Consider the following 17922-nt stretch of genomic DNA (forward strand, 5'->3'; position numbering starts at 1 on the left):
AAGGAATAGTCAGTGGGTTGACACATTGATTTTACCCACATTACAAATGAAATATGTTAATATTAAAATCTAAATTGATTTTTTTTTTTGACTTCCAAAAGAAGTAGCATCAAATGTAATAAATTCTGTGATGTTGTGTGATGACGTATTTTATAGGATGTAAAATATCTCTTAAAGGAAACATTACAATGTGTGGATTTAAGATTTATCTTGGTTTATACAGAGGGCTAGTTTTTTCTTGCTTTTTCCCTACCACCACCTCTTTCCACACAGCTATTGCAATGATGGACTATCTATTTGGATGTCAGATCTTTAATTTGCTCACTAGCCAGTAAGGTCTCACAGCTCTTTTCACTGTCTCTTCTTCTAAAGCCTGTTCAAATTCTGGAAAATACTCCAAATAATATTTGGATACTACCTATTTATTATTGCATACATTTTGGTAGATATAAAGCATAAACCAGTAGGCCCTACCAATGCATTTTAGTTCTGTAACCAAACTCCTTCTATAGTCAGTTTGTTTAATCTTACAGACCTATGGATAGATATCTATAGATTAAACACACAAACGTACATACATACATAGTTCACACAAAAGAAAAAGTAAATAATTAGCCATCTATCCATCCACAATAGAAAATCTATCATCTTATTGAATTGGGTCCTATGGCCTGTAATTAAGAATTCAATTCATAGTATTAATTTATGGGATTATGTCATTGTCCTTTCCTACTGTTTTCATAATTTAAAAAAGACAGTATTTGTGGGCTAATGGAACACTCTTTGAATTCTGGAAGATATCTTTTTTTTGTATAGATAACAATCTGTCTTTAGATGTTAAAGTGGTATAGCAAAAAGAAAAATAGTCTTATCACAAGAAAAAAAGCTATTGTGAACGAATCACTTCATTCCTATTTTACAGACTACCAGGATCCTGTGTAGAAAGGCAGCAATTCACATTTTAGTTCCTTGCACTGTATGGCCTTTCATCACCATTATACAGACTAAATACTGTGCTTGCCAAGGGAAAACATAAAATGCTAGTTCTTCAACTTGTACACATTTTTTTTTCTTTCCCTTCTTCTACATCTTCATTGTAGTCCCATCCAACCTGATGTTTGCTGGGAAGCTAAATCCACAATAAATCTAATCCATAAGGCACAATTATTCAGTAAGAAGGTAGCACAATTGTGATACAGCAGAGAAGCAGGCAGATAGCAAATTTACGAGAAAGCAGAAACCTACAGAAGCTTATTAACTTTAGGATTAAAAAGTAGGTACACAGAGAAAAATAATAAAATAAAATAAAATAAAATAAAATAAAATAAAATAAAATAATAAAATAAAATAATAAATAAAATAAAATAAAATAAAATAATAAAATAAAATAAAATAAAATAAAATAAATAAATAAAATAAAATAAAATAATAAAATAAAATAAAATAAAAAATAAAATAAAATAAATAATAAAATAAAATAAAATAATAATAAAATAAAATAAAATAAAATAAAATAAAATAAAATAAAATAAAATAAAATAAAATAAAATCAGCAGGATGATCACTGTGACAAGGTTTCCCAAGCAAATTTGGATCATTCATAATCTCACTTCCAACTGGTGAATTAACCTTCACGGTGCAAAGGGAAGAAAGCTGAATAAGAAGTCTGGAAACAAAGCTGCAGAGAAGTGGCAATTGAGAGATGCTGCATTAACCACATTTTGTTTCAAAAAATATCCAACACAGCAGAATATGCCTAATACGGTTTATTATAATATTATAGAAGTAATAAAGGAAAAATAATCTGGGCTGGAAAAATGCTTGAAATGCCATGCCCTTTCAAATGATATTATTGAAATACACTAAGGGGAGACTTAAGATTGAAGATGCCATAACAGACTCACTATTATTATTCTTCAGGGGGGAAAAAAAGTATTGTACATACATTAACAAAGATGCTGTAACTAAGTTCACTATTGCTAAATCCTACTTAAACTATTTATTTTAAAATATCCATCTTGTATTATTTTAAATATTTTAGCTCCAGGATATGATCGCTTTGTAAATTCTGAAATCAATATTAGTTTCTTCTGATCTCATTTAGTTATAAGGATTTAATTTGCTCTTTAATCGGTGTAATTTTCCATGTTTTTACACCGTTTAACTTATAGTAAGTCATTTTCCTTTTGTTTTATAATTTTATTTTGATCAAAAAAATAATTAACCCCTTTCCCCAACAGAGACAACATGTCAGAATGAATGTAGAGTAGATATACAACCTAGAACAATAACTGGTTTATTTTTCAGTGTCAGACTGCTTCTCCCTATATATGGAAGTATTCTCTAATGAGCAAAGAACAAATTGAATAATAGGTGACACAATGGTATAGCTGGCTATGGCTAGGTAAATACAAAATATTTGGTCACAAAGTGTGTAAATTACAGGAAAGAAGGAACATGTCATACACAACATTAGCCTGGATCAGCTAAACTGTAAACTATTTCAGAAAATATGACTATTGATACAAGGGTTCAGTGGAATGCTCAGTAGCTGATTATATTACGCTACTAATAAAAATATAGTATTTTATATATAAATGTGCCACTTTATATAGAAAACTTAGGTGATTAATTATTTCTAAAATTATTAATTGGTATATTAAAATATTAACTTTGAAATACAATAATTTAGATTATTCTTCTAATAATCAGTCAGCTACGACACTATTCATGTGTGTATTAATTAAACTAATTTATACTAGGAGTTGTGTTGTTAGTTATTGTCCAATCCTGAAGTACAAAAGAAAATGTCCATTGAAATATATGTTCATATTGTATTATATATTATAGCTTTATATTGAAAATAAAGACTTGCACTTATCAGCTTGTGACTGATGGGGAAAAAATTTCCTCAATTCTCCTCTGAGGTGACAAATCAGCAACACTGTGTACAGATTGTCCTTGTCTTACAACTATTTGGTGACCTTTCAAAGTTACAATGGCACTGCAAAAAGTGACTTAGGACCATTTTTCACACTTACAATAATTGAAGCATCCCCATGGTCACATGATCAAAGTTTGGATGCCTGGCAACTGACAAGAGTTGCAGTGTCCTGAGGTCACATGATCATCCTCTGCAACCTTCTGACAAGCAAACTCAATGGGGAAACCAAATTTACTTAACAATTGTGTTACTAACTAAACAACTGCAGTGATTCACTTAACAACTGTGGAAAGAGAGGGCATAAAATGAGGCAAAAACTCACTGTCTTGCTTAACAACAGAATTTTTGGGTTCAGTCATGGTCATAAGCTGACCTCACAACAAAATTTATCATATCCCTGTTTCTGTTAAGCATATCAATTCATATTGTCCTTTATTCCTTTCATATTAATGCTATAACTCTGTGGCCATTGTGATGGATCCATTAGAATTTTTTTTTAATGTCACCCCAATATTACACACCTAAACACTGCTTGGAAGGTTTGTTAACTATTGCACAGCAGATTTTGAAAACTGTGACATCTGCAGGAATTAAGAAAGCAAAATCCCACGAAGTAGGAGTCCTTTTGGCAATGTTGGTCAAAGTCAAAATTTGTACAATATTTTAAAATTTTATTTAACAGGTTTTTTTTTTAAAAAGGACTTTTTGTTCTTTTTCCCATATAACATGTGATGTAACTAAACATACAACTCCTGAATTTTCCCATATAAAATTCTGACACTCTTTAAAAACATTTCACTTTCCACGAGTGCACATTTTCATCTTGCTTTACTTTAATAATAACATTCTACATTTTGTTGTTGTTAGCTGCGAAGTCGTGTCCGACCCATCGCGACCCTATGGACAACATTCCTCCAGGCCTTCCTGTCCTCTACCATCTTCTGGAGTCCATTTAAGCTCACGCCTACTGCTTCAGTTACTCCATCCAGCCACCTCATTCTCTGTCGTCCACTTCTTCTATTGCCCTCGATCTTTCCCAGCATGAGGCTCTTCTCCAGTGAGTCCTTCCTTCTCATTAGGTGGCCAAAGTATTTGAGTTTTAGCTTCAGGATCTGGCCTTCTAAAGAGCAGTCAGGATTGATCTCCTCTAGGACTGACCGGTTTGATCGCCTTGCAGTCCAAGGGACTCGCAGGAGTCTTCTCCAGCACCATAGTTCAAAGGCCTCAATTCTTTGGCGCTCAGCCTTTCTTATGGTCCAACTTTCACTGCCATACATTGCAACTGGGAAGACCATAGCCTTGACTATACGCACTTTTGTTGACAGGGTAATGTCTCTGCTTTTTAGTGTGCTGTCTAGATTTGCCATGGCTTTCCTCCCCAGGAGCAAGCGTCTTTTAATTTCTTGGCTACAGTCCCCATCTGCAGTGATCTTGGAGCCCAGGAAAATAAAATCTGTCACTACCTCCATTTCTTCCCCATCTATTTGCCAGGAATTGAGAGGGCCAGATGCCATGATCTTGGTTTTCTTAATGTTAAGTTTCAACCCAAGTTTTGCACTCTCCTACAGCATGTATACAGCTGGCATGTTAAAATGTATTTAGTAGTGGCTGCAATTTAAAGAGGAATATACAGTAAATTGGTACAGTAAATACTGTACCAATAATTTATGTTGGTATAGTAACTTTTCCACTTCAGTTGAAAATGCTATCAAGGGGCAAATGTTATTTATTGGAACTTTTATTTCTCTGTTGCTTTATTTTGCAGATATCCAATACCATATGAGAAAAGTTATTTTTATAAGTTTTTTTTAAAAATCAACTTGGTTAGGGGATTCTGTAAAGTACTCGTGAAGGTGAATTATTCACGTAGAAGCTGCAGCTCCTCTGAAGTTTTGAGCAAGATGTAAAGCCTCAGCATTACATCATGTCAGAAAATGGTACTTTTTCCTGAAGTTCAAGCTTTAGAAAACCCAAATTGTAATTTACCAATTTTTAAAAAAGTAAAAGTAACAGGGTAGGAAACTTAGAAAAGAATAATACTGCTAGATGTATAATTAGTACTCCCTGGCGGTACTCAAATTGTTTGGATTCAAGCTAATTCCCATCGAAGCCTAAAATGGATTTTCTTTTTAATCCTTTCACATCTGGACAGGCTCTTTTGCATCTGGATCAGGCTATTTCAGACATTTTTATGTGTTTCAAGCTCAAAAACAACTGGCAAAATAGTTGTGGCAGCCTTTGAAACATTTTTTTTTTTCTTTTCATGCTAATTTGCTCATATTAAATAGAAGATAATAAATTTAAAAAACTGGTTAGTAAACAAGTAAAAAGCTACTGTGTGCAATGAAATGTAATCTGTTTGACAAAAGAACTCTGCTTAGTAATGCTGCAATTTACAGGTAGTCCTTGACTTACGACCACAATTGAGCCCAAATTTTCTGTCGTTAAGTAAGACATTTGTTATGTGAGTGTTGTCCCATTTTACGACTATTCTTTCTTCAGTTGTTAAGTGAATCACTGCAGTTGCTAAATTAGTAACCTGGTTGTTAAGTGAATCTGGCTTCCCCATGGACTTTGCTGGTCAGAAGGTTGAAAAAAGGGAATCACATGATTTTGGAACACAGCAAAGGTCATAAATTGTCAAGCATCTGAATTCTGATCACAGGATCATGCAAAAGTTGTAACTGTGAAAAACGGTCATAAGTCACTTTTTTCAGTGCAGTTGTAACCTTGAATGGTCACTGAATGAACCATTGTAAATCGAGGACTACCTGTACACAAATAAGCACTGGCCACAATGTTCCAGCAGGATCACTATGTTTAAAAGTATAGCACATCTGACCCAAATCTCTCCTAAATATGAAGTATCTGTGGGGCAAATAAACCTTAGTATTGAATGCAATTTTGTTCTTCCCACAGAGAATGCCTGTTTCTGCATATCAGAACTTACAGATAAGAAATCTTTCTTCCTTTTTTTTTTAAAAAAAAATAGTGGTATATTTGTTTGCACCCCAACACCAACCCCCACTTCCATTCCTAAGTCCCAGAGAAGGAGGAAAAATGGTTTTCATTAAATATACCTTGATAAGGAGCACTAAATCCACGATATCGGTGGTTGCTGTCTGTTACAAAATGAAGTCTTAGCCAGTTTTTGTTGCTGATAACCGGAGCTGGGATATTCATTCCAGATAACCTGAATGAGAAAAAGACAAATAAGACAAACATATTTAACAGGATCAGAAATCCCCAGTTAGTCGCCAAGGCACTAGCTCCTTCAAAAGGCTCCAGAAAAGACTTGTACTCAGAAAAAAGGGGAAACTATTGTTGCATTATTTTGTATAATTCTGCATTTCTCTAAATTGGAATGGCAAAAATGGATGCTAAGATAGGACTTTTCTATTCTTTAGGAAAGAAGTGTTAAATAAAGGGCTTAGGCTAAAGAATTGTAAATTTACTCCCAATATTGAGATAAAGCTTTATAAAATTATAACATGTCATCTTCATCATATTGATTATCCTAGCTCAGAACTTTCAGAATTCATCGGGACACAGAAATAGAGGGACTTTACATAGTATAGATATATAATTTGCATTTAAAAGGCTGGATAAATTAAAAGTGCATGCATGGATTTGTTAAAGTCTGACTTGAAGGGAAAAAAATATTAATAGCTACAAAACATGATGACTATTTAAGTTTTAGATTTATTTATTAGATTTTCATCCAAGTGCTCAAGGTAGTATACACAGTACTCCAATTTTGTCTTCACAGAGACAATCCTCCAATAGAAGAGAATATTTGTAGCTTAGAGTTGAATGGTGGTGTTAAGTTCTCAGTTCGGTGAGACAGTGAAGAGGCAGAACAGTGAAACAGCAACACGTTTATTCAGTAACAACAGAAGCAGCCCCAAATGTTGCTCAGCTTCTATTTATCCGTTCTGCCGCTAATTGGCAGCCAATGAGATTAAACAGTAACTTCCCGCCTTAAAATGCAAAGTAACATCTCCAGAGACAAGCTGTCTGGAGTTTAACCGTAACGGCTGTTAACCATTGCACACAGTTTGGAAGCAACTTATCTCAATAGATAACAGGTGGAGTCTTTATTGCTCTGTTTTGTTTGCTTGTTTTGTTTTTTTTTTTTGCTTGCAAATGTAACATCTAGTTAACATCGGAACTGATTATGGTTCTGAGTTGGGTAATGAAATGTCTACAAGCAAACAACAGAGCACCACGAACTCCACCCAAAAAACCCCCAAACAAACAAGTGACTGAACAAAAGTCACCACTGACTTTCCAAGTTCAAGAATGGGTTTGAACTTGGATATATCAGTACACAATAATGGCTCTCTATATGATTTCTCTAAGATCAGTCCTCAGTTGACTATCAAGATCAGTTACAGGGGACAATAGCAAAAAAATAGCATGAAAACCATCATATCACAGCAGTTAGGAAGTTTGACCTAGAAGTGTAAGTCTATTGTCTGCCATGAAAACTTACTCTTTCTTTTCTTTCTATCTTTCTTTCTTTCTTTCTTTCTTTCTTTCTTTCTTTCTTTCTTTCTTTCTTTCTTTCTTTCTTTTCTTGCTTTCTTGCTTTCTTGCTTTCTTTCTCTTTCTCTCTCTCTCTCTCTCTTTCTTTCTTTCTTTCTCTCTCTCTTTCTCTCTCTCTCTCTTTCTATTTATCAATCATATTTCAATATTTTTCATCTCATAAAGCGATTATAATTGATGACTTTGAGGATGTTTCTTACAGGCAAAAAATATTTCATAAGGATTTTGGGGGTCAGGTTATATCCTCATATACCCTTTCCTGAATTTCTAAAGAAATGAAAGGATATAATCAAACAAATACAGTTATTTGCATATCCGGATTGTAAGCTTTTGGGAGAAAGGGAAATGGGCTTTTATAAAATCTGAAAGATGTGGGATCTCAACAATAATTTTCTGAGACATCAGATTACCTGTAGATCTATGTCATGAAGTTGATTGTGTTTTCTAAACATCCAACTTTTTTATTATTTCTATAATTCCTAAATATACAATTTGTATAATTGTTAAGTGAATCACTGAGAATCACTAGCCCCAATGACTTTGCTTGTCAGAAATCAGCTGGGAAGGTCATAAATGAAATCACATAATCCCAGGATGCAATTGTTGTATATTTTGATCACATGACCATGGGAATCCATCAATGGTCATAAGCGCAAGGACTGGTCAGAAGTCACTTTTGCAGGAATGTTGTAACTTCAAACAGTTGCTAAATGAATGGCTGTTAAATTTATTTATTTATTTATTTATTTATTTATTTATTTTATTTTATTTTATTTAATTTATATACCATAACTATCTCTAAAGTGGTAGCAGAAATGCAATAAAAAATAATCCCAAGTGATCAAAGCTTATTTAATAAATGAAATGCTGAACAGTGCAAAAAGATTTGCAGATCACTGTCTGCAATAATACTAGAATTAAGATTCATCCAATAAATCTACTATTTATCAGGTGTTGACAAAGCAAGAAATTTTCTTCATTGAGCATACTGCATCCAGTTTTGGTCACCATGATATAAGAAAGATGTTGAGACTCTAGAAAGAGTACAGAAAAGAGCAACAAAGATGATTAGGGGACTGGAGGCTAAAACATATAAGGAACATTTGCTGGAATTGGGTATCTCTAGTTTAATGAAGAGAAGGGAGAGGGGTAACATGACAGCAGTGTTCCAATATCTCATGGGCTACCACAAAGAAGAGGGAGTCAAACTATTCTCCAAAGCGCCAGAAGGCAGGACAAGAACCAACAGATGGAAAATAATAATAATAATAATAATAATAATAATAATAATAATAATAATAATAATAATAATAATAATAATAATAATAAGAAGAAGAAGAAGAAGAAGAAGAAGAAGAAGAAGAAGAAGAAGAAGAAGAAGAAGAAGAAGAAGAAGAAGAAGAAGAAGAAGAAGAAGAAGAAGAAGAAGAAGTTGGAAGGGACCTTGGAGTTCATCTAGTCCACAGGTCTGCAACCCGCGGCTCCGGAGCCGCATGCGGCTCCCAGTCCTCTGCCATGTGCAGTCCAAAAAAAAAAAAGTGGGACTAAAAAAGTTCAATCAATTAATTCAAATATGCAGGGTAGGTGCATATCTCGCCTTGGCTCCACTCTTCAGTCAAAACCTGTTCTGCACGTGCGCACATATTTTTTGCGGCTCCCAGTTTTTCCTTTTGTGAGGGAACCGGTTCCGAGTGGCTCTTTCACTGTTTCAGGTTGCTGACCCCTGATCTAGTCCAACCCCCTGCTCAGGCAGGAAACCCTATACCATTTCAGACAAATGGCTGGCCAGTCTCTTCTTAAAAACTTCCAGTGTTGGAGCATTCACCACTTCTGGAGGCAGGTTGTTCCACTGGTTAATTGTTCTAACCGTCAGGAAGTTTCTCCTTAGGTCTAGGTTGCTTCTCTCCTTGACTAGTTTCCATCCATTGCTTCTTGTCCTGCTTTCAGGTGCTTTGGAGAATAGCTTGACCCCTCTTCTTTGTGGCAGCCCTTGAGATATTGGAACACTGCTATCATGTCACCCCTCACCCTTCTCTTCGTTAAACTACACATACCCAATTCCAGCAACCGTTCCCTATATGTTTTAGCCTCCAGTCCCCGAATCCAGTCTCCCAATCAAGGAGAGAAGCAATCTAGAACTAAGGAGAAACTTCCTGACAGTTTGAACAATTAACCAGTGGAACAACCCGCCTCCAGAAGCGGTGAATGCTCCAACACTGGAAGTTTTTAAGAAGAGACTGGACAGCCATTTGACTGAAATGGTATAGGGTTTCCTGCCTGAGCATGGGGTTAGACTAGATGACCTCTAAGGTACCTTCCAACTTTTATTATTGTTATTGTTATTATTATGTGTAGCAGCATATTTTTAGAATTACTAGCCTCCATTGCTTTAAAATTGTATGAGACCAAATTAAGAAAGGTAGCTACAGTAATAAAGGTAAAGGTTCCCCTGCACATGTGTGCTAGTCGTTTCCAACTCTAGGGGCTGGTGCTCATCTCCGTTTCAAAGCCGAAGAGCCAGCGCTTGTCCGAGGATGTCTCTGTGGTCATGCGGCCGGCATGACTAAACGCCAAAGGCGCACGAAACGCTGTTACCTTCCCACCGTAGTGGTCCCTATTTTTCTACTTGCATTTTTACGTGCTTTCGAACTGCTAGGTTGGCAGAAGCTGGGACGAGTAACAGGCGCTCACTCTGTTACACGGCACTCGGGATTTGACCCGCCAAACTGCCGACCAGTAATAGTTAATAGCTATTAGGTGGCTATGTTTTCTATCAGACTTCTTCTGGATATTATTGGTGCCTGATGGAGATACTGTAGCATTATTTGTTGGATACATTATTGTTGTCTATCAAGAGTTTATTTGTATTGCAGAATAAGGCTCCTTCATAATAGCAGCAGTGATATCCCATGGGTAGCCAACTCCTACACCCACCCATGCAGAATTTCCCAACAACAATCTCACAATTTTTAGCAAAACCTGCCAGCATGACTTCATAGTCTTGTAATAGTGATGAGACTGCAAAACCTGATTTGAATTGATGGCACATGAATCTAGAATGGGAATATCACTACTCCTTAATTTAGCAAACAAAACTTTTTTTTAGAAAGCAGATTACCTTAGAATGAGTGCAAAACTTCTAGATTTTTCTTAATATAAAAGAGAAATCAAAATATGTAACTAACCTCCTCAAACATGTCCCCAGGTCTTAGAAGAAGTCCATATTCATTAACTGTAACTAGTAGACCAAGAATGGGATCAAATGTTGATATTAGAATGCAGACAACTTTATATGAATGAAGTTGGTATTTGGGACAGTCTTTTAGGCTCAAAAGAAATAAGTATACAATGAAACTTCCTCTAGAAGAGATGAAACTTGATGTGAACAAACAGTTCCTTAAAATTTCTGTGACTGATGCATGCTGATCATTTGATTGTACTGTAGTTATAACTTTATGAATTATATTCATTATTAGTCATACAATATTAATTATGCCTTCATTATTAAAGTATTAATCAGGCACATTGAATCATAGGTTCATAGAGTTGGAAAGGGCCATTTTAGCCATTGAGTCCAATCCTCTCTTCAGAGCATGAATCCAAACTAAAATACTCTAGCAACATGATTCTGTAGAAACTGCTTGAGTGCATGGAATGAAGTTTACCTTCTCTCATGAATAACTGCTTCTACTGTCAAACTGTACTGATCGTCAATTTTTCTAAAAGGCATATTATATTATTTTATAGCATTATTTATTTTATAGGGGCTGCCACAAGGAAGAGTGGGTTACATTGTTCACCAGAGCACCAGAGGGAAGGACGAGAAACAATGGTTGGAAATTGATCAAAGAGAGAAGCAACTTGGAATTAAGGAGAAACTTCCTGACAGTCAACAGCTTGCCTCCAGAAATTGTGGGCGATCCATCACTGGAGATTTTTAAGAAGAGACTAGACAATCACCTGTCTGAAATGGTATAGGTCATCCTACTACTAGAAGATCTCCAAGGTCCCTTCCAATTCTATTCTATTCTATTCTATTCTATTCTATTCTATTCTGTTCTGTTCTGTTCTGTTCTGTTCTGTTCTGTTCTATTCTATTCTATTCTATTCTATTCTATTCTATTCTATTCTATTCTATTCTATTCTATTCAACATTTCTGACATGTGTACTGAAATTAGTTCAATCTCTGCAATCAAAATTAAAAGCAAAGAAGATATAGAAAAAGCTTTGTTTGAAATGTTTCATATCTTGAAATTTAATCTTTAATCTCCAAATGAAGCAGTATAAACATTAAGTAGAAAATTGATTTTATATCAAATGAAATATTAGTACACAAACACTTTCAGTTAACATAAATGGGGTGGAACCAGGGTGCAAGCATGGATGAGTAGAACAATTTCATTCTTAATACTCATTTACATTTTAGTCTGTCAATGAGGAAACTTTTTTGATGTGATAGATTTGGTAATAATGCAAATTATTCTCATTAAGCACATGATAATATTGGTCTACTCTAAACACTAATACTTCTAATTTCTATAGTTGATTTCTTTGATATTATTTCTATTTAAGTGATATTGCAAAGTGACAGAATATAGAAGAACTTCTGGCATGAAACATTTGTTTATTCCAATTATATGCTTATGTTTTCTTTTCTTGTCAATTTATTTTCCAAACAAATTAAAAGGCTGCTTATTATCATAATATATTTGCAGTACAACCACAGAAGCATGCCATATTCTTTGAAGACATGATGTTATCCTATTTTTTAAAATAAATCTGCATTAATAATTCATATTTTATATAATGTCAAGATTGATGAAGAAAATAAGCAGGCAAAGATGTTCTCTGTCTATCAATTTTCTCTTACCGTTCTATTAATATTTGAACATATCAAATAATTCCCACAAGCTCTATGGAATATGGATAAATTCCTACATATGATTCTCTACATTCATTCATCTATTGTTCTCATGTTGTCTTTATTCCGTGCACATTTTAATAGTCACCCCTGTTCTGGAAATGTTCTCTGAGCCCTAATGAACATAGAAATCCAGTAAGCTATCTTACACCAATATTCATTTTTATTTAGCACACTCTGTCATGGTTCCGATAGATGAAACTCTTCAAAAGAACTTCGAGACATTGTTTACCTTAAAGAATCTTTTATTCGAGGAACAAAGTATCGGCACTACATAGTTGAAACCAGAAACTAAATTCCCCTCCCCTGGATGTAAAGTAACAAAGTGCAATTTCCCTCCTCCAATAAACAGTCATAAATCACATTCCCCAATTAGCTTGAAGAGCGGGCTTTCTCTTCAGCTCTCCAGGCCGCCAAAACACTATCAGCTCTGGGCCCAATGTCCTTGTGTTCCCATGATTAAGTTATTATTGTTATGACTAGCTGGATTCTCATCCTTATTCTCCCTCCCAGCAGCAACTAATTCTAAAAGCAATAAAGAAAATGGCTGCATTTCCATCTGTTGTCAAGAACATCCAATGTTAGCAGCGTTGACACACTCATTAAAATGCAATTTGTAAAGTTAAATAATGGCATATTACTTCATGGCTTACTGGATTATAGGAAAAACGGAGGCAAATCTTTCATACTGGATACATTTAAAATCTGGTCAAGTATGCATTGGCTGTTTGGCAACTCAGCACCTTATAACCTATTGACACCAAGGGGCAGCTGAATATAAAAGAAGAGTTAGAAATTCTCCTTGTGTTCCCTTTTTATGTCTTCCTCAACCATTTCTCTGTCTTTGAGACTCCTGATCTATTTCTTCTTTCTTCCTGCTTTATCTCGACACACCAATCTTTTCACCTCAAGTATTACCTATAACCTTGTCCTTCGCCCAATTCTATAAGCAAACCTCTTTCTGTTAAAATGACCAAAACCTGTTTCACTAGTCTGATTCAGGTTTGATTCCCATTTTCTAGCAACATAAAAATCACTTCCTCCAACAATAGGCAGGGAAAAGGGAAAAAAAATTGTTGGAAGCATATTTGTATTCTGTACAGCATAGCCAGCTACCTACTGAACTAAATTATGTATGGTTAGCGATCTGATTTATCAGCCTGCCAGTGTAGTTCAGAAGCAATATACCAGAAACAAACAAACAAAAGAAAGAAAGAAAAAAGACTGCCACTATTTTAAATAGCAAAACACTATAAAACAATAAACTTCCTGTTATAGTAACTGACAAGTCATTCCGTCTCAGGTGCATGTGTGTGTATGCAAATGTATATTTTATGTGTGTGCACATGTATACGTATATGTATATGTATAAGTGTACAATATCTGTGTATGAGTGGGTGTTTGTGTGGGTGTGGATGCACGTGCCAGCTTTTCATTTGTCAAATGGTGCACTTTTATCATTCTGAGCACAGATTCCCCTCCTGAGTTTTCAAACTCAGGCCTCACTTTCATGTCATAAGCATGTATCTAATAGAGATCAATCTTAGGATGAGTTAATCTCTCTAGAGAAAGCTTTATTTAAATCAAATCAGCATTGAATAGCTTAGATTAAATCCAAAACATCTGATCTGCAAATTAATCTATTTAAACACACTCCAGGGAGTAGGGCAGAAAGAAGCTTGAATGTTTTGTGTTCATCCATCTCAGCTTAAATCTTGGAATGAACACATAACTGCTTTTAGTTAACTGAATTAGCCAATCTACTCAAAAGTTTTATTTGTTGCTGAGAAGTTCAGAGAGCTTTTATTTGATTACACAATTACTGGAAAAGAAGAATGATAAATCCCTCTCCTGGTAGGTTATTTACTGATCTAATATGCCTTAAATCTAGAGGGGACATATTTTAAGGCAACTAAAATCTGGAAGTGCACGTAAAATAAAACTTGGGACTTAAGTATTGAAGGAACATTGTTATTTGTCTCATGAAAGAAGACAAGAGAGACCATGAAAAATAATGCAGTAATGAATCAGGACAAGTAGATATTTTCAGGGTGCAATTTCACACTGATTTACATGGGAGTAAACTATGCTGACCATCAGTAAAACTGAGTACATATTTAAAAGTGTATTCAGTGTAATTCATTAAAGGCAAATGGAAGCCTGTATACTTTGAATAAAAAGAATACAGAAATAGTCAGTGTTCAGTGCCTGCTTCCACAAAAAAAAAATTGCCCAAACTGTAGACAGTCACAATTTGAATAAGGCTTAGTTGTATAATATTGTGCTAAAAATTGTTAACATACATTAATAGAACAAAGGTTTCCAAAATATGGAAACAATAATTATACATTGTGTATTAAGCATTAAGTCAGACACTACACAGAACATCGTATCAATTCTAAGTGCTCTTTAAGAAAATTGAAGTCCAATGGAAGGGTTCATAAGAAAAGGGTGAGGTTTTCCGATAATGGGGTCCTCGGTGCGCTTTGAGCTTGGTTGTTTTCTTGCAAACATTTCATTACCCAAATACTGTAGGTAATATATTCCATGCTAGAAGGGAGTGGGGGAAAGGAGTGAAGTTTGCTCTCCACAAACCAATTTACTTCTAGCATGGATGATATTACCTAGCTAGGCAATAAAATGTCAGCAAAAAAACACCCAAGCTTAAAGCACCAAAGATCCCTCACAGTTCAATCCTGAGGTACAAATATTCTCTTCTATCTTTCTACAAGGGACACAGTGGCTCAGTGGGTTAGGACGCTGAGCTTGTCAATCAGAAGGTTGGCAGTTTGGCGGGTCGAATCCCGAGTGCCGCGTAACTGAGTGAGCGCCTGTTACTCGTCCCAGCTTCTGCCAACCTAGCAGTTCGAAAGCACGTAAAAATGCAAGTAGAAAAATAGGGACCACTACAGTGGGAAGGTAACAGGGTTCCGTGCACCTTTGGCGTCTAGTCATGCCAGCCACATGACCACGGAGACGTCCTCGGACAAGCGCTGGCTCTTTGGCTTTGAAACGGAGATGAGCACCGGCCCCTAGAGTCAGAAACGACTAGCACGCATGTGTGGGGGAACCTTTACCTTTACCTTTTATCTTTCTACAATGGGATATAAGTCTTAGATCCTGCAACTTTGAAAGAACTGAGGATATACAGTGTATAGAGTGAGGAGAGATATTCCAGGAGAGGGTATTGATTCACTGTTGTAAAATGAAGGATTTCAGAAACCAAAAATGGGAGTAGCAATGGAATATGCTAGCATCTCTGTCTCCACTTAATGAAGTGCCTACCTGGGAAAGATATAATAAATAGTTGGAGAAATTCACACACATAATTTTGTTTTCAAGTGCTCATTATCGAATGGTACATGCAAAACTATTACATTAAAAAAAATAAAAAAAATAAAACATGATTTGCCAATAAAATGCAAAAAAACAAAAACAAAAACCAAAACAAAACTGAATAATCTAAGCAGGCTGAGAGAGAGGAACAGCCTCAAGGTCATCCAGCTAGCTTTGTACCTAAGACAAGACTAGAACTCAGTCTCCTGATTCTTTTAGCTTGGCACCGTTATGCAGAACATAGAAAAATGATAAAAAAATAATAAATGAGTTTGACACATTTAAGGCAAGTGGTAAGGAAAAAATACACATTTTAATGTATTTATTTTATAACCCCCTTTATTATTTTAATAAATAACCCAAGACAGTGCATACACAGAATATTCCATCCTCCTCCTCCTATTTTTCACACAATAACAACCCTGTGAGGTGGATTGAGCTGAGAGAATGTGATTGAAGCAAGGTCGCCCAGGTGACTTTCATGCCTAAGGCGGTACTATAACTCAAATTCTCCTGGCTTCCAGTTTGTCCTTTAGCTACTAGTCTCAAACTGGTCTCATTTCTGCCCTTTATTTATAGTAGCTTCATTAATTAAAGTATAGTTCGCCATACTTTTCTGTTTTCAGATATATGTGTTTTATCTTTCTCTCGTTCACTCACTTGCTCTCTATACACACACACACACACACACACACACACATACACACACACACACACACACACACACAGAGAGAGAGAGAGAGAGAGAGAGAGAGAGAGAGAGAGAGAGAGAGAGAGAAGCAAAATTGCCTTTTGTTATTTAAACTTCCTACTTCATTCTTTTCAAGGATCTCATCAAGTGATCCAGTTATGACTTTCTCAATTTCCATTCTTCCTGATCTGGTATCTATTACTGAAACCTGGCTAGGTCATGAAGGGACACAGCCCTTTTAGAAATATGCCCAGCACACTTTCAGGTATGGTATTAGCCAAGATTCTTGGGCAGAGGTTGGGTATGGCAATTATCATCCAGGAGACTCTTGCAGCTTTGAGGGGCACTGCACCACTGGTCCCAGATGTGAGACCCTCTTCATTAAATTGGGTCTAGGGATTAGTTAGGATTGATACTGTAGTATCAGCCTCCCTGCTGCATGTGTGCTCACACAGACACACACCCACAGTATTTTATTGATTATTGTATGCCTACCAAAGTTACTTTTCAGAAATGAGTAACTAAATAAATGGAGTGAGGAAGGAAGGAAGGAAGGAAGGAAGGAAGGAAGGAAGGAAGGAAGGAAGGAAGGAAGAAAGAAAGAAAGAAAGAAAGAAAGAAAGAAAGAAAGAAAGAAAGAAAGAAAGAAAGAAAAAAGAAAGGAAGAAAGGAAGAAACTTAAGCAATGCATCCATTTTTTATGCAGATATTTAAATATTGATGAATTAAGTTACTCCAATTAGGCAACTGTTTATGTCCATAGTTTCTTCTTTCCCACAAATCTATTCCAGAAGATGAAATCATTGGAGATTAAATAGGAAGGGGAGGAGAGGAGAGGAGAGGAGACATTGCATGAATGAAGATAATTCCAGTGCTGAGATTTTAACTGTGATTTCACATATATGAACGATATTTATATTATACAAAAATAAGGATTTTCAAATGAAATAATTCTGGCTACTGCAGTATAGTGTGTGATACAGGGATGCTTCTCCTATGAGTCTGGCATATATTTCATCCCATTCTTTGCTATTCATATTTAAAGCATAGATTCAAAGACTAGCATCCTTTTAAAAAGAGAAAATAATACCAGAAGAAAACCAGAAGGAGGGACAGACAGAGAGACACACACAGAGAGAGAAACTGACTCTGTAATGCTGTTGCTTCTCTCTATAATTTGTTGAAATAAACTGTTATTTACAATGATAAACAGAATTTTAAGCTATGAAAATTATTCTAAGTTATCACCAGAACAAAAGAAATGACAGAACTGCTAATATTAAATTGTGGATAAATCTCTATTTATGTATACAAATTTATTCCTTCTTTCCTCTATTATTTCATTTATTACCAAATATAATTTATGATGACTTAGTTGGAAACATTTCTCTTATAAGTGCCAAGAAACTCACTCATGGAATATTTATATAAACATAAAATACTGTGATATACTGTCCACATCTATCCATTTAGCTCAGAAT

At 35.3% G+C, this 17922-nt stretch overlaps 1 protein-coding gene across 1 annotated transcript in view; it reads right to left on the bottom strand.

Annotated features, from left to right (window-relative positions):
• Window positions 1-17922, bottom strand: part of CSMD3 (CUB and Sushi multiple domains 3) — a gene marked incomplete at its 5' end in the record, with an annotated part of 687334 nt that overhangs the window by 422181 nt on the left and 247231 nt on the right. Inside the window, one exon of the mRNA XM_081322366.1 lies at window positions 6025-6137. Coding sequence (XP_081178492.1) covers window positions 6025-6137 — 113 coding nt within the window. The remainder of the gene's footprint in view (window positions 1-6024; window positions 6138-17922) is intronic.

This window comes from Vipera berus (genome assembly GCF_964194415.1).
Source record: "Vipera berus genome assembly, chromosome: 3".
Lineage (NCBI taxonomy): Eukaryota > Metazoa > Chordata > Lepidosauria > Squamata > Viperidae > Vipera > Vipera berus.